A 21,874-nucleotide genomic window follows, 5' to 3' on the forward strand; every position below is an offset into this window, starting at 1 on the left:
CTATTAACCGGAGCTTCGTACCTCGCGGCAGAATCTGGATTATAAACCGCGAGGATCGTTATCCCACTGCAGCGGCGAAGATGGCAGCCGGTGTTTGGATGCAGGAGATGCGAAGAAGACGAACTCCTCTTCATCGACTCGTGATCGACTTCAGCTCTCGCGCCGCTCTCGGCCCTCTGAGGTCGGACCGAGGGCCGACAGCGTGGTCACTTCTCTGGAACACGATGAATCGGTGACTTTAAATAAAGGTCAACATCTTTTCTTCTTTTTTTTTAACGAATTATTTCAAATGTCACACACTCGCGTGCTGTATTAGAAATGACTGCCGAAAGATGGTTGCAGTGATTATGAAAAAGGACGCCTCACTTTTCAAGGCTGTGAGCCACAAACTCAACTCCATTCTTCTTATATTGGGATTCGGTGGCGGCGGATATCGTCCAATGAATTACGAGATGGTCTTTTTTTTTTTTTTTGTGGCGTTGCATTTCATCTGTGCTGCGGACGGATGTAAATAAACTAAACAGTCAAACGTCCCTTGTCGGTAGAAATGCCCGAAACCAAAAGCAGAAAAATGAACATCGACCCAGAGATCAAATCTTTGGACACAATCTTCCTCCTCGAATCAAATCCCCCCCCGTGACCTGATGGGATGCATCCTCCTCCTCCTCCTCCTCATCCTCCTCCTCCTGCCGATTCCAGCCGCACGGGTCATTTCCAGCGCCGCTGCATCGGTAAACTTCCTCTTATCAGTGACGGAGCAGAGGTCGGAGGGAACGGTGTCGTCAGCTCTGGGTAATGGATTCGGGTGGAGTGAGGGTGGAGGGAGGGCGGAGCGCGCCCCTGCAGCACCCTGCTCGGTTTCTGAAAGCTCCTCACATCCCCGCCGCCAAGGGCGCCCCACCTCCCCCCTCCCTCCTCGCTGCGCTGATAGGTTCATGGCCCCCCTGCGACTCTTCCACAGATGAAAATAGATAAAAATCATCCAGTCGTGGCGTGGACGGCCAGTTAATGTTTGCCACTCGCTGATTCATTCAACGCGAGGAGGAGGAGGAGCACTGAGAGGTTTTACTGTGTTGGTTTTTTATTTTCTGTTCAGTTGATATTCAGCGATGGATATTTGTCTATTGTGCTCGAGAAAGAAAAGAAAAACACCAAAGCTCCGCCTCCCGAGAACTGTTCCGGTGCGTTTTTATCGACTCGACTCTTTATCTTCTCCAAACTTTCTCCAAAGTTTATTTGTATTTATTGGAACACTTTCAGCCGCAGCAACACCCAGATGGATGGAAGGCGCTTGTTATCGATCCCGCATTAAGAAATCGTTTCCGCGTGGATTCTTTGATCGCCCAGCAGAGCAACATGGACGTTCAATCGGCGCCGTGTTTGTGATGAATGAACGCAAAGGCCAATAATCGCTCCGGTTTCAGCTCCGGGAGAAATCTCCGGCTCTTTAGTTCCTTCATGCCGGAGATAAAGGACCGGAGCGTTCTGTGTGTTTCTGATGTCGCGGGGAAAAGGACCGGTGTCATGTGTGGTCACGGTTGTCGCAGCAAGAGAGGACCCAAACGCCGACATTACTGCACAAAACAATCTTTACTCCAAGAAACCAGAACAGGACGACAAACACGCGGACCAAACAGTACGAAGCCACACTGGGAATGAGACGAACAGGGTTTACATACACAGGCAAGGTGAGAGGATTGGACAACGGGGAACGAGACACAATGAGGGCGGGACCAGCAATCACACAGAAGGAAACAATCAGGAACAGGGCAGACAATCACAGGGAGACAGACACAAGGACTTCAAAATAAGACACAAAACGAGACACAAACTCCAGATCATGACAACCGGAGCTTTTGGTTCCATGCACTTTAGGCAAAATAAAACCATCTGAGCGAGGTGGGAGGAAGATGGCGGCCGCGTTTAAAAGAGATCCAAACCGGTTTCTTTATTACATCGTGTGTATCACACTTTATTTACTCTTTAAGTATTTATGCTACTTTAATCATATTTTCAGAAACTCTGCAAAAGAAAATGCTAATTAATTCTTCTTTTTCTTTTTTTAATGCTCCACGTCTGTGCAATTATTATAATAAGTCGGTGCATAAAGATAAGTAGCAGGTGGCAAGAATAATTTGGTTCCTTTAAGGCAGCTTTTTACTTGTAGATATTGATAAAAGTGATATTTTGGAAAAGGATAATAGAAAGAGATCAGTCTCACTTTTCAGATGGAGCTCCACAGATTTTAAAGGGACATTACGCAGGTCTGTTCAGTTCATATATATATATATATATATATATATATTTAATGTAGTTGTATTCTGCGAGTTCAAAAGAAATGACTTGAACATGAAATATGATAAAAAAATTTAAGGAACGCAAGAACCGGTTTCTTTATTAAATTGTGTGTATCACACTTTATTTACTCTTTGAGTGTTTAGGCTATTTTAACCATATTTCCAGAAACTCTGCAAAAGAAAATGCTAATTCTTGTTTTTAAATGCACTATTATAATGAGTCGGTTCATTAAGATAAGGAGCAGGTGGCAAGAATTTCTTTTTTTCATATTTAGTATGCACGTTCATACTAAGTAGAGCATTGGGTTCTTTAAGGCAGCTTTTTAGGCAGTGATATTTGGATTTGCTTTGAAGAGATCAGTCTGAGATGGAGATCCACAGATTTTAAAGGGACATTATGCAGGGCTGTTCAGTATTGGATATATAGTTGTTTTTAAATGTTGTATGGCACAAAAGAAATGACTAGAACTTGAAATGTAATGTATATATTTTAAAAAATGAAAGTAATAACCTCAGAGGGCCATTTCAACACGGACAGCTGTTTACCTCTGCAAAATGTGGCACGGGGAGAAGAATAAATGTGGTTGTCAGTTTGCTCGTGACAACTAATAGCACTCGAGTGTCGGCTCCGTCCGGTTATGAAGCCTTCCTGATCACACGTTACAGCTCTAGCTGCAAAGCATTATGGGCGCTGTAGTTCACTGCCGTGTTTCATGAAAGATCACAGTCGCAATTCTCAAGGAAACGCATTTTAAGGGAACTCTTGTGTGTGTGTGTGTGTAACCTAGCAACAGATCCTGGGACCGTTTTTAACGGTGGCCTCTGATGGCAGTTAAGAGTGTCGTTTAAGCACAACCGTAACGGCGTGTAACCTGGAATCGCTTTGTAATCTTAAGTTATACGTGGACCTTGATGCCGGTCGCCCATCATCCTCGAGCAATTTCAAACGTGCGGAGGTTTCGTCCCGGAGCGAGAACTCTCCAAAAAGCACTCTGCGAAATTAATTGCTGTGTCAGCGGTATTGATCAACCGCCCTTTTCAAACCTCCGTAGATGCATTATGTGTGTTGGGGGGGGAACGGGCGGGGTTCTGTTTCCGAACGCGACTTTAATCCATGCCGACCGCCTGGCCCCGACTCCCCCGAGTCCTTCTTTTTTCGTCTTGTAAGTGCGGCCATTATCTGTGATGTTCAGTAAATGCCCAACAGAGAGTACAGCCAAGGGTGAGCTGCCTCCTCCACGCTGATGCATGGGAGGAGTGGCTCGGCGTTGATTCTCTCCCGAGTTTCCACCCCGCTCAGCTCCCCCCCCCCCCCCCCCTTTCGCATGCTGGATTCCTGCATTCATTAGCGGGGGAAACTCGGCAGATTATTCTCTGACGCCGCGGAGTTTGTTTTTTCCCCTTTTCCTCTCGGATCGGGTTTGCAGGAGAGACGGATGAAGAGGAGTCCGCCACACCCTCCGTCAGAAGTACTGATGGGCTGTTCAGGAGCACTCTGTTATCTACGGGTTTGTCAGTCCTGCCCCATCTTTTGATGTAATAATCTTTTGGAATACAGATTTGTAGGCTGTATTCATTCGTTTTGTTCCCCACTAAGGGGCGGAAAAAAATGCAAAACAAGCCTCGGCATCCAGTATTATCACATGTTAACATTATGAAGGAGCGGCAACAGTTAGTCGACTCATCAATAAGTCGATCAACAACCAAAATATAGTCGCAAATTATTTTGATTCGTGATTTTTCTTGCAGAAATGGCAGAAAATTGTTTTTTCCTGATTTCCTCTGTTTTTAATATCGTACTAAACTAAATATTGTTTACCACAATAGACGTTTAAAGACACAACCTTTGACTTTATGAAACAGGGATGGACATGTTTGACTATTTCCAAACATGGAGACATTACATTACATTACATGTCAATGGATACATCTTGAGAAGCATCGGCAGATGTATGCGTTATGTATGCGTTATGTATTAATCATCTTTTTCCTACCAAATAGTCACTTATTTAACCATCAAGCATTGTAAATGTTTTTAAATTGCAGCTCTTTCAATAAATGCTGTGTAGTTTATTTACAATAAAACTAGTGGCCTTGATTGATCACTGTAAATATGCAGTACTTCATTTTATGACGGGAGATTTGTGTGATGTGTTTGGCTTCCTGCCATTAGGCATGCCACAGAAAACTAAATGAGTCTTCATGCATAAAAACACAAGAGGTTTCAGTTTAATTCCCACACATTCAGACATTCATCTGTTCAAAGTGGGACATCTAAAAAAACACTCCAGATTTGACCTTTTTTTTACCTTCGCATTGAAAATGCGGAAGGCAATGTTTTGATCGCCGTGTATTTGTATGCGTGCGTGCGTGTTATTCGCATAAGTAAAAAAGTATTCAACCGAATCGCATGAAATTTGGTGGGATGATTGTTTATTATCCGGGGACCATTTGATTAGATTTTGGGATCGATCGGGTCAAAGGTCAAGGTCAAAGTCATGAAAAGGTCAAAGTCTTATTTTTACGTAAATTTGTATCCAATTGGCATGCAACTAATGCCAAAATCTCCCAGAAAAACGAGAAAAAACTTTCGCGGGGAGAAAAAAGGAAGAAACCTTCAGGAGAGCAACAGAGGAGGTAATCTGTGAGACTATCACTCCATTCATGCAACATAAAACAAACAATGAGCTAAAAGAGCTTAATTAAGGGTCTTTCCTTACATGTGGCTCATTGTTGACGCAGCTAAACAATGGTGTGGTCCCGCTGCTCAAAGGGTATAATTCATATCCTAAAATGTGGCTACACATGACAATTAGTTTCTTAATCCACCATCAGGGTTCAGAGTGACCCATATCACAGAGCGGGTATTTAAATCAGTGTTGATTTATTTATTTTCTAAGTAGCATTTAGCTGCTCTCCTCTTTAGGTCAGTTCTTTATGAGCACATATTTTTTTCCGACTTACTAATTGGTTGTAATATCCATCGTCTTTCTCCGCGATGTCCCCGCTCTTAATTCCGAGACGGATCCTCGGATGCCCAACGACCGTGAATGTGGCCGTTAGCCACGGCGCCGAGCGGAACGATTCCGTCCTCGCCGCCCACTGGAAAGCAATCTCGGACCGTAATGGGAAACTCAAATCGCAAATCTGTGGATATAAGCATGCCTCGAGTCAGCAACAGGCTCAGTTAAGCAGCCAAATAGTTTAGCTGGAGGTCACAGGATCTACAAGGAGGGGGGGGGGGGCAGTGTCTCCTCCCCGCTCTCAGCCACATGTCTGGTAATGTGATGTGGAGGGGGAGCAGAGGCGGGGGGGGGGGGGGGGTGAGAGGATCGGAGAAGAGAGGTGGGGAGAGGAGAGGTGGGGTGAGGAGGGGAGAAGAGTGAGGAGTGGAGGAGAGATGAGAGGAAAGAGGAGGTGAGGTGAGAGGAGAGGAGGAGAGAAGTGGGAAGTGGAGAGGAGTGAAGTGAGGAGAGGAGCCAGGAGAGGAGTGGAGGAGAGAGGAGAGGATTGGAAGAAAGAGGAGAGGAGAGGGGATGGGAGAAGCGAGTAGAGGAGAGAGGAGAAGAGGGTAGAGGAGAGGAATAGAGGGGGGGGGGGGGGTAATAATTGTGATCAAGGGTTGATGCAAAGGCCCAGACGGAGGAGGAGGAGCTGAGGTGTTAGAGCGGTGGGGAGAGTTTGTCCAGCAGCAATGGAGCGTGATGGCGATCTGCAGCATCAACGGTCAAAAAAAGAAAGAAAACAAATCTGATTTTGATGTCGCTGGAGGATACGTCGAGAAAAATCCAATTTCTGCAGCCGCAGGAGGAGGAAATGGAACGCCATAGATTGCAGCGCTCGTCTCCCGAGTTTGTTTCCTACTGTATGGGATGTGAATGACCTCTCCACTTCAGAGGTATGGGATGCTCCCCACTGAGGTGGTTGAACAGCAGCGGCACATTTATATTCTCTTCTCAATCTTATTGCTGGAATGGAAAAGCATCACAGTATGACACTTTCTATTTATAGGAGAAGAAAAGAAAAAATAAAGTTATCTTCTCGAAGAGCATATATATATATATATATACATATATATATATAGTATACATATATATATATTTATATATCTTTATTTATTTATAATACATTTATTAATTATTTCTATTTATAATACAAATTATTATATATTTAAAAAAATACATATATATATATTCTCCGAGAAGAGAACTTCATTTATTTTTTTACGATAAATAGAAAGTGTGTATGTGTGTATATATATATATAAATATGTACGTACTATATATATACAAAATATAAATTGTGTATCCATTAAAAAAAACATATTAAAAAATAGTTATTCAATAAATATTCAATACAATATAAGTAAGTTCATGAACGTAATAGTACATATTCTATATTAAATGAGACACTGATGGCACAGCGTTGTGTATTACATATCTTTTGTGGTACATCACTTCAGAAAGATTGAGAACCAGGCTCTATGTAAAAGAAGGCAAAGAAATAAATATGAAATCAAATTATTTAGTGAATGCTCTGCATCTGTTATGCAACTCACTTTACTTTGATCCTGGCCGCGCGGCTCCGGTGTTCACGCCGGCCCACTTTGAGGTTAAGTCTCCTTTTTATTCAGTGTCCTCTTATTGTCAATAAAGGGCACCGTATAGCTGTCATATGTCAAGGCCTTCATCACATGAAAGTGGGAATGGCTCAGCTTTCATCCAAAGTGGGTCGATAAACGCAGAAGAGACCTTTGCATATTTTCTAAAGATTCAGATGTATCATTTAGAATATAGTGGGGTTTGCATGCAATGTTTATAAGAAATTAATGGAAAAAACTATTGCAATCGGGTGTAGAATACGAAGTTAAAGTGCGGTCAATAAACAGCCAACTTGAACCTAAAGGTCTGATATTTAAATACATCTATTACACAATACATCGAACAATACGTCTTATGTAAAAGTACATTTTAATCCGGGAGCTCATTTTAATCCGACTTGACCGCATTGCTATTATTACCCATATTATGATAATAAACCCGATTAAAGGTTGTTGCATGCCAACGGATATTTTCGTTTCACTTAACCCTCCTGTTACCTTCACATTTACGAACATATTTTACCCTCGGGGTCAATTTGACCCCAGCAATTAAAACCTCCAGAAAATTATTAGAATTAATATTGTTTCCCAAGTTTAAGTGTGAGGTACTTTATGTTTGTTTGTTGACGACCTAAATAGCCCTTTAAATATATAAAAAAGTTGATACTTCTTATATGTTTGACACAGTGAAAAACAGCCTGGGGTCAAATTGACCTGAAAGAACACCGACATTAAACATTGAATAGGGTCAAATTTACCCTAAAGGTAACAGGAGGGTTAAACATTGAATGGGGTCAAATTTACACTAAAGGTAACAGGAGGGTTAAATAAGAATGACATACTGGAGGCAAATTGGTGGCAAGAAGAGCCCAGAAGAGCCCCCCCCCCCCCCCCCTTCTGCCAGTCATTAGTCCGACAGACAGGCGGCATAATGCTGATGCTGTTGAAATGATCATTGGAGCTGGAGACGGATTGAGTCGATGTAAGTGAAATTAATTTTTCCGTGTGAGGTTTATTAGCACAGAGGCAATCAGGCTCCTAATGAGGGCCCGATAGAACTTCTTAAATAGCGGAACCAGTCAAATTAATAGCTCCGGTAGCTTCTGCCACGGAACTCTGTTATTATTTATTGCACTTGCGCATTTGTTTTGTATAATAAGACCTTTTTTGCACCAGGGTGGTGATGTACGATGTGTTTCTTTTGGTTTCATAGACTACAAGAACATACAGTACACGCACACCATGCGCGGGGCTATAAATAGATTTTTCCAGGCCATTACGGCTCATCTTTCAAATCACGTTATTAATTACGCCGAGAAATACTCCAGTAATTTCTCTTTAATGAACTTGCTCAATTAAGTCTGCCCTCTTTTTTTGTTTTTTGGGGTCTAATCCTCCTGGCTTTAAGCGCTCCGTCACGACCGCCTCGCTCCTCCTTTTGGTTCCGTAGAGTCCGCTCATCCGCCCGCCCGCCTCGGCTTTCCCCTCCTTCCCGTTGGGCGTTGGTCTCGGCCGCGTTGATGAGATATCACCGTCATGTGCACCGGCCGACAAAAAGGCGCGTTGATGAGATTGTTTTTTGTGTGGGTTTTTTTAACAACGACAACATGTCACCTGGGGAAAGATGCAGGTAGTGATGTTGGTGGTCAATAATAATAATAATAACGTATTATAACCTACTTGTATTTCAATCTGACTGGTGGTGCGTGGAGCGATGATGGCCTGTCACAGGTAACAATCGTGAATTTAGATGACGTTATTATCCAGGCTTAAGCTCTATTTATGGCCCGGAGGCTTTCTGTCCTCTAACTACTCGAGGAGGAGGAGGAGGAGGAGGAGGAGGAGGAGGAGGAGGAGACAGAGACAACAATGTGGTGCTTTCCATGAAAACTTTTATTTATCAAATGAATAGAACATATAGCCAAGATATTGACAAGGTTAGAAATAATGATTTTTTAAAAAACTATTAATTTAGTTCTTCAAGCTTGTAGCTCAAAGGAAGGCCAATCTTACAGCTTCTCTCACCAGCATAACTGTTTTCAGCTGCGCTCACATAAAAAGGGTTTTCAAGGGTTTTCTACCCCTCCGCTATTCTTCTAAGGCGATAACACAATGTACCATGAGAACACTGGAGACGGGCCTCTACACACCTCTGTAGAGAATTCATTAAACACCAGAGAATAGTCATTTACCACATTAACTAAGTATAGAGTGTATTTATGATTCATTTAATGTTATCTTCATTGAAAAAAAACCAGTGCTTTACTTTGAAAAATAAGGACATTTCTAATTCACCCCAAACTTTTGAACGGCAGTGCACGAAGAGACAGGAACATGTCTCCTGGGCGTAGGTCTGGCATGTCGGACCATAGGTCCAGTGTATGGCTTCAACAGCGGAGACGATGACTTCTGCCCCGTTGGCTGTCAACGCGGGTTTATTTAAAGCACTATTTATTTAAAGCTGTGGTTACAGATTGCGGCTCATTTTAAACCTCGGATGTGTATTTCCGCTGTGAGGTTGAGCATTTTAACGCGAGGGCTCTTCTGGGAGATCGACTCGCTTTTGGAGCCATTTGAGGATCCGCAGTTCTTTTTTAACACTCCCGCTGTTGAGTTTATTTCTATCATCAGACTATATTCACTTCAGATATTGGCTCTGGGTGGTTATGTAAGAACACCAACGTGTCACAGGCGACTAGAAACCTGCTGGTGCGACGCGAGGTCTCATTTTGTAAGGATTTTGGTCATTTAAGTGAAAGAACTTGTATTTATTTTTATATATTTTTTGTATGCGATTGAATGCAGAGACGAGGAAATGTGAGTCCACGAAGGCTCGGATGCTATCGCGCTTCCTTTTGAGCAGCGCAGGTGGCGGAGCGGGCAGTCCTTGACTCTGGACTTCAGAAGTGCTCCCGGGGTTAGCTCATTGTGTGTGTGTGTGTGTGTGTGTGTGTGTGTGTGTGTGTGTGTGTGTGTGTGTGTGTGTGTGTGTGTGTGTGTGTGTGTGTGTGTGTGTGTGTGTGTGTGCGTGTGTGTGTGTGTATGGTTTGTAAAGGGCTTGCACTCTCCTCAGAATAAATGTGCTCTATGAAAGCAATCCATTTACCTCGGAGCCGAGCTTAAATATCGACATTAAATCTGTTTCATCTTGCACCGTTAGAATAAACCCAATAAAAACACATCCACTACAATAGAAAAGGCTCTTTTGAATTAACACATATACATATATATATATATATATATATGTGTGTATATATATATGTATTTATGTATACATATATATATGTGTGTATATATATGTATATATGTATATATGTGTATATATAATATGTGTATATATATGTATATATTAGGGCTGTGAAACGATTACAATTTTTAATCAGGTTAATCACAGGTTTCTGTGGATTAATCATGATTAATCCCATATATACATTCAGGGTTTTTCCTGGGTCGAAATGGGTCTTCGGTGCTCCCAAAAAAAATTCGCGGACCTCACAGTTGCGTATTGATCAGACAAGAAGACACGCTTATCAACTCCAGTGTTTCCCCTCCTATTATAACAGGGGATCTCCACCGTCACCCTGTAATTTCGTCTACCCCGTCAACTATTCTCAGCTCGCGCGACAGAGCGAAGCGCGCGCCGGCATCGAAGCTCTGAGGCGACCGCGATCGACATATTGAGCACCCCATTAAAACATTAAAGAGCCGAGAGTTTTTTTCAGCGTGAGAAATACGATATGTGGCGGGAGTGCGTGAGTTAAGACCGAAATGCATGAGTCTCACGCTCAATGCTTGAGACTTGAGAGCCCTGCATTGCTCACCAGTGCGCGTGCCAGCATCGGAGCTCTGCCGCGCGAGCCGAGAGAAGAGTTGTTGACGGGGGGGGGGGGGTGCAAGCAGTGCTGTATAGTAACGAAGTAGAAGTACTTCGTTACTTTACTTAAGTAGTTTTTTTGGGTATCTGTACTTTATTTTACTACTTATATTTCTGTTTACTTTTACTTTTACTTCACTACATTTTGCAATGAAAACTTGTACTTTTACTCCGATACATTTCCCCTGAAACAGTATCGTTACTCGTTACTACGGAAAAAAATAATCATGAGACTAATATCGGGGACTGTTGTGGAACACACCGCAGCGCACCTGAACGCAGCACGAGCACCAGGTTGGGGGTCAGTGGTCCTTGCCGCGTGTTTTCTCTTCCCAGTGATGCCCAGGATGCTAGCGTGCGGCTACAGATACGACTCATTTCATGTGGAGCAGCAATGGAAGCTACTCGAACAACCACGGGGACCAAGAGCAACGTCCGTGGCCATATTAGGGTGAACTCTTTTCTTTTGTCGGAGTGAAAGTTTCTTCCTACCGGATGAAGTGCCTCTTATGCCGACCGAAAGCTACGGAGATACTGGCCTTCAAAAACACACCAACCTCAGGAAACACATTGAGGTAAATTAAGATTAATCCCATGAGCCGCAACGTTAATGTTTAGTCATCATAAACCTGTTAAGATATCTAGCAGTGTTGTCCTCAGGATTGGAGTAAGTTATATCTTTGGCAGGAGAGGGGAGGCAGGTGTCTGATTGTCCTACGCATGTTGTACGTTAGGCTAACGTTCGCTAGCTATCGTCAATTAAATGAGACAATTAGCGTGAGTGCAGCAGACAGATCGCTAGCGAGTTAATGAGCTGAAGAAGTGTTGACAGTTGTGAGAATTTGTTGATTTGAGTCGTCTTAGCTATAATATAATGCTAATCATTACAGCATTATTATAATTATCATTATTTGTATTAATATTATAAGAGTGACGGTCCAGTAATGGCGACGATATTGATTTGGGACTGTTGTTGTGTTTAACTACAGAGATACAAGTACATATTCACAAATCAACTCTGGATGCACGGACAGTGCATGAAACTAAATGTATAAACCTCAAATTAAAACAAACTATTTTGTACAAAACTTTAGGTTGGGGTCATGACATGTTAGGAAGTGTTATTAATTCTATCATGTCTGTAATACTCTCACTTTATTTCAGGAATGGACTACATCAAGCAGCACATGGAAGAACCCTCCCTGCAGCTAGGTGATGCCACCAGGTCCAGTTCATCTGATGAAGAGGACTTCTTCTTCGTCATCTCAAGCGCATGACAGCAGTAAACAGCTGGATGGAGACGTGGATCACGGTGACTTGCTGAAATGCTTCCCAACTGTGTGCAGGCTGTCTGTGAAGCTAGACACACTCTACCTGCACCATCAGGGCCTGTGAAGCTAGACACACTCTACCTGCACCATCAGGGCCTGTGAAGCTAGACACACTCTACCTGCATCAGGGCCTGTGAAGCTAGACACACTCTACCTGCACCACCAGGGCCTGTGAAGCTAGACACACTCTACCTGCACCATCAGGGTCTGTGAAGCTAGACACACTCTACCTGCACCAGGGCCTGTGAAGCTAGACACACTCTACCTGCATCAGGGCCTGTGAAGCTAGACACACTCTACCTGCACCATCAGGGTCTGTGAAGCTAGACACACTCTACCTGCACCAGGGCCTGTGAAGCTAGACACACTCTACCTGCACCAGGGCCTGTGAAGCTAGACACACTCTACCTGCACCAGGGCCTGTGAAGCTAGACACACTCTACCTGCATCAGGGCCTGTGAAGCTAGACACACTCTACCTGCACCAGGGCCTGTGAAGCTAGACACACTACCTGCATCAGGGCCTGTGAAGCTAGACACACTCTACCTGCATCAGGGTCTGTGAAGCTAGACACACTCTACCTGCACCATGTGGACGGCTCTTCAGCATCGCAGGACTCGTCTTCAGCCCCAGAAGAGCGAGACTGACATCTGTCCATTTTGAAAATCAACTTCTTTTGAAGATGAACAAGACATTTTTCACTTTAAAGTGATGATTTTGGTTGTTACTTTTGGTTCTGCTTTTTTCTGTGTTAATCGTGTTTTTATATTTTAGTAATTTCATAGTATTCATATATTGCTAAGTTCATAGATGGCGCGGCTGTGTCCAGTCGCCGTCGCGGCAGCTCCGCGGAGATTGTGCGCTCTTTTAGTTTTTGTGTTTATTTTTAATATTTTCTTTGCCACAAACACATCGGCACTAACAGCATACGACCGCAGCACACTTTTGGACATAAACTTTTGCGCAAAACAAGGGTTTTTGTCCACTTTTTCCATCGATCCAGCGTGGCCGGCGGAGATCGTACGAGCGAACCACAACAACAGCAGTGGAGCCGCTACTACGGGGGGACGACGAAAACATCGAGGGAAACGGAGCGGAATTCGGAACAGACTGAGAGTTCAAGCCCACCGTCCACCTTTGCCCAGCATCCTTCTTGCTAACGTCCAGTCTCTGGAAAATAAGATGGATGATTTTAGGGCAAGGATCAGATTCCAATGGGACATGCGGGATTGTAACATCTTTTGTCTGACGGAAACTTGGCTGACCCCGCTGGTGCCGGATCGAGTCATATGTCCAACCGAGTCCTTCTCTGTTTTCCGTGCAGACAGAACGGAAGAGTCTGGTAAATCTAAGGGTGGAGGGGTCTGCTTCATGACAAACAACATGTGGTGCGACCCCAAGAACATTAAGACTCTTTCTCGTTCCTGCTCGCCGAACCTGGAACATCTGACGATCTCATGCCGTCCATTCTACCTTCCCTGGGAGTTCAGCTCGGTCATCACCACAGCCGTCTACATTCCACCACAAGCGGACACCGACGTAGCACTATCGGACCTACATGATGTGTTATGTCGGCATCAGAACAAGTATCCCGACGCGGCTGTGGTGGTGGCTGGGACTTTAACAAGGCAAACCTAAAAAGTCATGCCGAACTTTCACCAGCACATTACGTGTGCTACCAGAGGAAAGAACGTTGGACCACTGCTATACGCCATTCAAGAGAGGCTACAAGGCTGTCTCTCTCCTCCGTTAGGAAATCAGACCATGCCGCCATTTTTCTGCTTCCGGAGTATAAACAAAGGATCGCGGAAGCGGTAGTGACGAGGAACGAATGCGGTGGTCTGACCAATCAGAGGCTGAGCTACAGGACGCTCTGAGTATCGTTGACTGGGACATGATCCAATCCAGTTCCAGTGACGTCAGCGAGTTTGGAAGTAGCAATGAGCCTCATAGCAACGCTAACGGACACCATCGCCCCCACGGTAAAAGTTAGGGTCTTTCCTAATCAAAAGCCGTGGGTTGATAGATCCATCCGTGAAGCTGTGAACGCCCGTACTGCTGCCTATAACTCCGGTCTTGTATCCGCAACATGGACGAGTACAAGGCAGCGGTCTATGGACTGAGGAGGGCGGTGAAGGAGGCCAAGAGGAGGTACCGAGACAGAGTGGAATCACAGATGGAGCAGCGACACCAGGCGCCTATGGCAGGGGCTACGGACTATCACAACCTACCAGAGCAGACTCTGCGCAATGGTGAGTGCCGACGCAGCCCTAGCGGACGACCTGATCCCATTTTATGCACGGTTTGAGGCTAGCAACAACAGCGCTAGCTCGCCGCTAACAACAACACCGTTAAGCGTAGCCGAGGTGAGTTCTACCGCTGGGGATGAACACACACTCTCTGTGACCGAGCACAGTGTGAGGAGGGCTCTGTTGAGGGTGAACACCAGGAAAGCTGCAGGTCCAGATGGCATATCTGGGCGAGTACTGAAGACCTGTGCAAACCAGCTAGCTCCAGTGTTCACCACAATATTCAACCTCTCCTGGCTGAGTCCGTGGTCCCCGCCTGCTTCAAGAGATCCACTATTGTCCCTGTGCCCAAGAATGCTTCTCCAGCATGTATGAATGACTACCGACCGGTGGCCCTCACCTCGGTGGTCATGAAATGCTTTGAGAGGCTGATAAAGGACTACATCTGCGCCTTCCTCCTTCCTCCATGGACCCGCTGCAGTTTGCTTATCGCCCAAACAGATCCACGGATGATGCTGTCTCCCAGGTACTGCACACCACACTCTCTCATCTGGACAGCCAGAGGGGGCTATGTGAGACTACTGTTCATTGATTATAGTTCAGCTTTCAACACCATAGTCCCTCCAGACTGGCCGGCAAGCTGATTGAGCTGGGACTGAACACCCCTGTGTGCTAGGATCCTGGACTTCCTGACCGCCAGGCCACAGGTGGTCAGGGTGGGCAGACACACCTCCAAATCCCTCACCCTGAACACAGGATCCCCCCAGGGTTGCGTCCTCAGCCCCCTACTGTACTCCCTGTACACACATGACTGTGTGGCCAGGTTCAACTCAATACCATCATCAAGTTTGCGGATGACACAGTGGTGGTGGGCCTGATCTCCGACAACGACGAAGGCCTACCTGGAGGAAGTTGCTGATCTGTCACTCTGGTGCCGGGACAACAGCCTCATCATGAATGTCACCAAAACTAAGGAGCTGATTGTGGACTTTAGGAAGGTACAACAACAGAGGACGTACTCACCACTGGGGATTAACGGGACTACTGTGGAGAGGGTGAGCGGTATAAATACCTGGGAGTCCACATCACCGAGGATCTGACATGGTCAACAAACACAGACACTCTGGTGAGAAAGGCAAGGCAGCGCCTCTACCACCTCAGGCAGCTGAGGAAATTTAAAGTTTCCCAGAGGATCCTTCAGTCCTTCTACTCTGGAGCTGTAGAGAGCGTCCTGACAGGAAGCATCACAGCCTGGTTTGGCAACTGCTCCGCTGGGACAGGAAGGCTCTGCAGAGAGTAGTGCGTTCGGCTGAGCGCACTATTGGAACTACACTCCCACCCTGCAGGACTTGTACACCAGGAGGTGCAGAACCAGAGCCGGCAGGATCATGAAGGATCCTCACCACCCCAACAACAGACTGTTTCAGCTGCTGCGGTCAGGCAGGCGCCTCCGTAGTCACGCTGCAAGAACAGAGAGACTGAGACGGAGTTTCTTTCCTCAGGCCATCAGGATTGTGAACTCCGACCTCACCAGGACCCCCACATAGACCCACACAACTGCCCCTCTTAGGCACACACACACACACACACACACACACACACACACACACACTTACTGTAAATATTGTGTTGTTGTTTTTTATTTGTAAATAGTGTGTACTTGTTGCCCTTGCACATTCCTGCTGAGCATTGCCACTTTCATTTCACTGCACACCCTGTGTGTGTATGTGACAAATAAAACATCTTGAATCTTGAATCCTAGCTCATACTCCTTGTTCATGGCGGCCACAGCACCCAAACAAATAAACTTCATAATTCTCAAAATTCTGACCCTTTGTTTGTTTTTTTAACAGCATTTACTTGTACTTTTACTTTCAATACTTAAGTACATTTTATATCAGAAAATTACTTTTGATACTTAAGTACAAAAAAAATCAGATACTTTAATACTTTTACTCAAGTAGTATTCTCATAGGTGACTTTATTACTTTTACTTCAAGTATTTTTCCAGTAGGTGACTTTACTTTATACTCAAGTATAATTTTCCAGTCAAGTATCTTTACTTTTACTCAAGTATGACTTTTTGGGGTACTTTATACGTAGAGACAGAATGACATGCTGCTGGAGAGACGACCAACAACAGACGGATTGGAAGCTCATTCTGCGCATGCGTTAAATGCGCTAAAAAAACAAAACTAGTTTAACCTGTAATTTAATTAACTGAGTTAACGCGTTACTTTTCACAGCACTAGTATATATATGTATATATGTGTGTATATATGTGTATATATATGTGTATATATATATATACACATATATACACAGTGTCACAGGGTGATGCAGCCTCTTCATCGGGGCACAATATGGCCATGTCATATTTTATTAGCTTGCTTCATGGCACTCCACATCTTGAGACACACACACACACACACACACACACACATAACGACACCTCTTTTAAACTAATAATATTTGTCCTGCTGTGATATCCAGGTTATGAAGACAAACTGAACTCATATATTTTCCTCCTCCTCTTCCTCTCTCCAGCTTTCTGTGAGGAGGGGTGCAGGAGCGGCGGGACCTGCGTGTCTCCCAACACGTGTGTGTGTCCCTCGGGATTCACAGGGCGGCGCTGTGAGACAGGTGAGACCCCGGGACCCCCCACACACACACACACACACACACACACACCTGATTATTGCTCAGCTGGAACCTCGTGTTGTTGTTATCCAGCTTCACAGTGACATCAAAGGCATGGTCCTGAGGTCTGAGGGCTCAGCTGCCTCCACGACTCTCTCACACACACTCACACACACACACACACTCACTCTACACACACACACACACAAACACTCTCTTACACACTCACACACACACTCACATAAACACACTTACACTCTTACACACTCACACACACACACTAACGCTTTGACACACACACACACACACACTAAGACTCTTCCACACTCTCACACACACTAACACTCTTACATACTTTCACGCACACACACAAACACTCCTATACACACACACGCACACACACTCTTCACCTCTAAAGCCCTGTGTTTAAATTGGACCCAGGAGGGCTGTAAAAGAGGACAGCTCATTCTTCTCTAGACTCCTCTTCTTCTCCTTCCTCAGTTCTCCTCTTCATTTCCTCTTCCTCTCCCCTTTCGCTCTTTTTACTATAAACATTTCCTTCTCCTTTCTTCCTCCTTCCTGCCCCTCCCCTCCTCTCCTTTCCTCTCCCCTCCTCTCCTCTCCTCTCCCCTCCCCATCCCTCCTCTCCTTTTCCCACCCCTCCTCTTCTCTCCCCTCCCCTCCCCACCCCATCTCTCCTCTCCCCTCCCCATCCCTCCTCTCCTCTCCCCCCCCCCCTCCCTCTCTTCCTTTTCCTCCTCTCCTCTCCACTCATTTCCTCTCCCCTCCCAACCCATCCCCTCCACTCCTCTCCTCTCCTCTTCCCTCTACTCATCTCCTCTCCACTCCTCTACGCTCTCCTCCACTTTTCTCCTCTCCCCTCCTCTCCTCACCCACCCGTCCTCTCTTCTCACTGTGTGTGTATTGCATATTGATGACTTAACAGGATTGGATGAAACAAATGTCTTCATTGCATCTGAAAATGATTCTGTTGCTTCTCTTTGAACCCATTTTTCAGAGCGGCTGAAGGGCGAGAAAAAAAAGATTATGCAAAGAAAAAAAGGGGGGAATGTGTTGCGCAACACCCCCCCTCCCTCCCTCCTCCATCCTCGCTCCCCATAGGAAGCTAAATATGGACTCATCTCCCCGCTAACGAGGCTTCTCCTCCGGCTGCGGCGGAGGAGAAGCCTCTCGTCTCTCTGCGTCTACGTCCGTGTCTCTCCCCGAGGGGCTCAAACTCTTTCCCTCCTAATGTACATCTCGTTTGCAGAACCTCCGGAAGAACCGGGTTTGATTTGTACTTTAATTTGGGCGATGTGTACCGGACATCGCCCCCCCCCGCCTCTCCCCCCCCTCCCCCTCTCCTCCCTTCCTCTGCCTTCTCCTTCCTGTGTGATGTAACACACCTCCTCTGTGGCGCCCACAGTGGGAGGATCAGAAGCATCTGAATATGAAAGTCCATCTCTTCGCTGATCTCTTCATCCTCTAGTTGACTCGGGGTGAGAGAGAGGGGGGGCGGCGATGACCTGTGTGTGAACTCCCCGTTCACACACTGTGAATACATCGTTGTCATAAGTCAATGTAACGTGAACAATGTCCTGTGGAATGTCGAGATGGAGGATGGAGATGAAGGAGAAGGGGGCGGGGAGCGTGATGTAATGTGTCAACGTCTAGACAGTAGCAGCAGCAGTGGGTGGAAAGGTGTTTCTGATGTATACGTAATGGGACTTTTTGAGCTCTTCAAAGTGCAAAAGTGTCAAACTAGACGTTGGAAACATCAAAGTGTGGAGTGAGATCTCAACTTTTAAAGGACCGGTGGAGATTGGCACAATACTCACGTATGTAATATATAGGGCGAGTTATTCCGCCTCTCTATCCTGGCAGTGAGGAGATCTTTTACTCGTGTGACTCCACTGGAAGAGATGGGAAACACACACAAATGCTTCCTAGAAGTGTTCAAAAGCAGGTGCGAGGCTCGGGTACGAGGCTCGGGTACGAGGCTCGGGTACGAGGCTCGGGTACGAGGCTCAGTCCAGAGGCGGTCCATGGATAACTTGAGTTTCTTGGGTCTTTGATGAGCTCGCTGGGCGTCTGACCGTTGATCAGCTCAACAATCATCGTGAGGAAACTCATCTTGAATAGTTTTTGGTTGACAGCGGTGATGGAGATTCTATGAATACACTATTTCGCAGTAGACATGAATAAATGGCTTTGGTTTTTAATTTTAAGGGGGACGTTATCGTCAAGGATGAACTCAGGTAATTAAAAAAAAATGAATGCATTCATTGAATGCACATGTTGCTGGTCCCAGACCAGCAGGTAGCGACCGAGACACACATTGGTTGTTGTTGTTGTTTCTGTCCTCAGAGACATTACTGCGAATGCCCCTTGTGACATTTCCTGTGCTGATGTTCCTGTGTGTGTGTGTGTGTGTGTGTTCGTGTGTGTGTATATTGTACTTTATGCCACATGAAGGTCACCTCTCCACTTGACTGCCACAGACGAGGAGAATGGAGGGCTGTACACACACACACACACACAGTTTGAGTGTCCCTCGATCATCTTTAATACATTCTTTTTACAGACACAATAAGCATTCTTCTAAGAAGATGAAATAAGCATTTGGTAGTGAAACACGTCTGTCAGAATGAAAGCTGCTGCATAGATCATGGGCGGGGGTGTAGGACGCCGGGCAGGATCATTGTTATGAGGAAGGAAAGCGGGTTGAGTCTGTATATTTAGTTATATATATTTAGTATGCTTAGTTATATATATTTATTTATAAATATATCTTTAACTACATATATATATTGCAGACAGCTGTTGACCAATGGTTGCTGTGATTTTATTTATCTATTTGCAGTGTTAAAAAAGGACGTTGTTTTTGCTTTGCAATCATAAATGTCAAACGTAAATAATATGACGTGGATAACATAACTATTTTTGACGAGTGTGTCATCTTCTGCTCGTTCAGCGACTCCCGTCTCCAGATGCTGTCCATGTTCATATTCTCCGTCTCGCGCTCTGAACCTCTTTATTCAATTGTTTCCTGCATTTGATGAAAACCGTAGACTTTCACAGTCCAACACAATATCTGAACTCGATCAAGCTGCACTTCTCTCTCCTCACTGGCCCGTCTCCTCCTTTCTTTTCCAGAGTTTTCATTTTGATGTAATTTCCATATTTAAATCGTATTTTCATTGTTTTTGGTTTATGCCACAATCTTTTGTACATTAAAGATATGAAGAAGAAGAAGAAAACAGCTTCAATACCAATAATAATGTCACGGTATGAAAGAGAGTTCAGTCCCGTGATGCGATGAACATGATCTGGTGCGTTTGGGGACTGTAGGACAAAAGAGACTCTCTCAGCGCGGCTCGGTTTCTTTTGCTGAAGAAGCTGACAGTCACCGCTAATCTCGCCGTGTTTCAGTGGGATGTTAGAGAATCTTTTGGTGTCGCTCTGACCCGATCCCTGACCCGAGAGACTGACAGATGGGAGACACCCCCACCACCCCCCACGACAGATGTGACGGCTTACAACACACACACACACACACACACACACACACACACACACACACACACACACACACACGGCTCTTTTGTCTGTGACGGGGAGAGAAGAGGAGAAGAAGAAGAGAAGAGAAGCCATCTTAGTGTGGACCGCCGCCGCTGCTCGGGTGGAGGTTTGCTCTGAATGGATCAACCTCCACCGCTGTCAACCATTATTACCTCGTTGTTTCTCCTCCATCTCCTCTCCTAACCTCTTCTCCATCTCCTCTCCTCCATCTCCTCTTCTCACCTCTCCTCCATCTCCTCTCCTCCATCTCCTCTCCTCTCCTCTTCTCCCTCTCCTCTTCTCCATCTCCTCTTCCTCCATCTCCTCTTCTCCCTCTCCTCTCCATCTCCTCTCCTCCATCTCCTCTCCTCCATCTCCTCTCCTCCATCTCCTCTCCTAACCTCTCCTCCATCTCCTCTTCTCCATCTCCTCTCTTCCATCTCCTCTCCTCCATCTCCTCTTCTCTCCTCCATCTCCTCTTCTCTCCTCCATCTCCTCTCCTCCATCTCCTCTTCTCCATCTCCTCTCCTCTTCTCCTCCATCTCCTCCATCTCCTCTCCTCTCTCCATCTCCATCTCCTCCATCTCCTCTCCTCCATCTCCTCTCCTCCATCTCCTCTTCTCACCTCTCCTCCATCTCCTCTCCTCCATCTCCTCTTCTCCATCTCCTCTCCTCCATCTCCTCTTCTCCATCTCCTCCATCTCCTCTTCTCCATCTCCTCTCCTCCATCTCCTCTTCTCCATCTCCTCTCCTCCATCTCCTCTTCTCCATCTCCTCTCCTCCATCTCCTCTCCTCCATCTCCTCTTCTCCATCTCCTCTCCTCCATCTCCTCTTCTCACCTCTTCTCCATCTCCTCTCCTCCATCTCCTCTTCTCCTCTCCTCCATCTCCTCTTCTCCATCTCCTCTCCTCCATCTCCTCTTCTCTCCTCTTCTCCATCTCCTCTTCTCCATCTCCTCTCTCTCCTCTCCTCCATCTCCTCTCCTCCATCTCCTCTTCTCACCTCTCCTCCATCTCCTCCATCTCCTCTCCTCTCTCCATCTCCTCTTCTCCCTCTCCATCTCCTCTTCTCCCTCTCCTCCTCCATCTCCTCTTCTCACCTCTTCTCCATCTCCTCTCCTCCATCTCCTCTCTCCATCTCCTCTCCTCTCCTCCATCTCCTCTCCTCTTCTCCATCTCCTCTCCTCTTCTCCATCTCCTCTCCTCTCCTCCATCTCCTCTCCTCCATCTCCTCTTCTCTCCTCTTCTCCATCTCCTCTCCTCCATCTCCTCTCCTCTTCTCCATCTCCTCTTCTCCTCTCCTCCATCTCCTCTTCTCCATC

The 21,874-nt window shown here is 45.7% G+C and overlaps 1 protein-coding gene across 1 annotated transcript in view; it reads left to right on the forward strand.

The window, feature by feature from the left end:
- Nucleotides 1-21,874, forward strand: part of LOC130192529 (protein kinase C-binding protein NELL1-like) — a 238,494-nt gene that overhangs the window by 201,649 nt on the left and 14,971 nt on the right. Inside the window, 1 exon segment of the mRNA XM_056412589.1 lies at nt 16,899-16,994. Coding sequence (XP_056268564.1) covers nt 16,899-16,994 — 96 coding nt within the window.

The sequence above is a fragment of the Pseudoliparis swirei genome, chromosome 4 (genome assembly GCF_029220125.1).
Source record: "Pseudoliparis swirei isolate HS2019 ecotype Mariana Trench chromosome 4, NWPU_hadal_v1, whole genome shotgun sequence".
Lineage (NCBI taxonomy): Eukaryota > Metazoa > Chordata > Actinopteri > Perciformes > Liparidae > Pseudoliparis > Pseudoliparis swirei.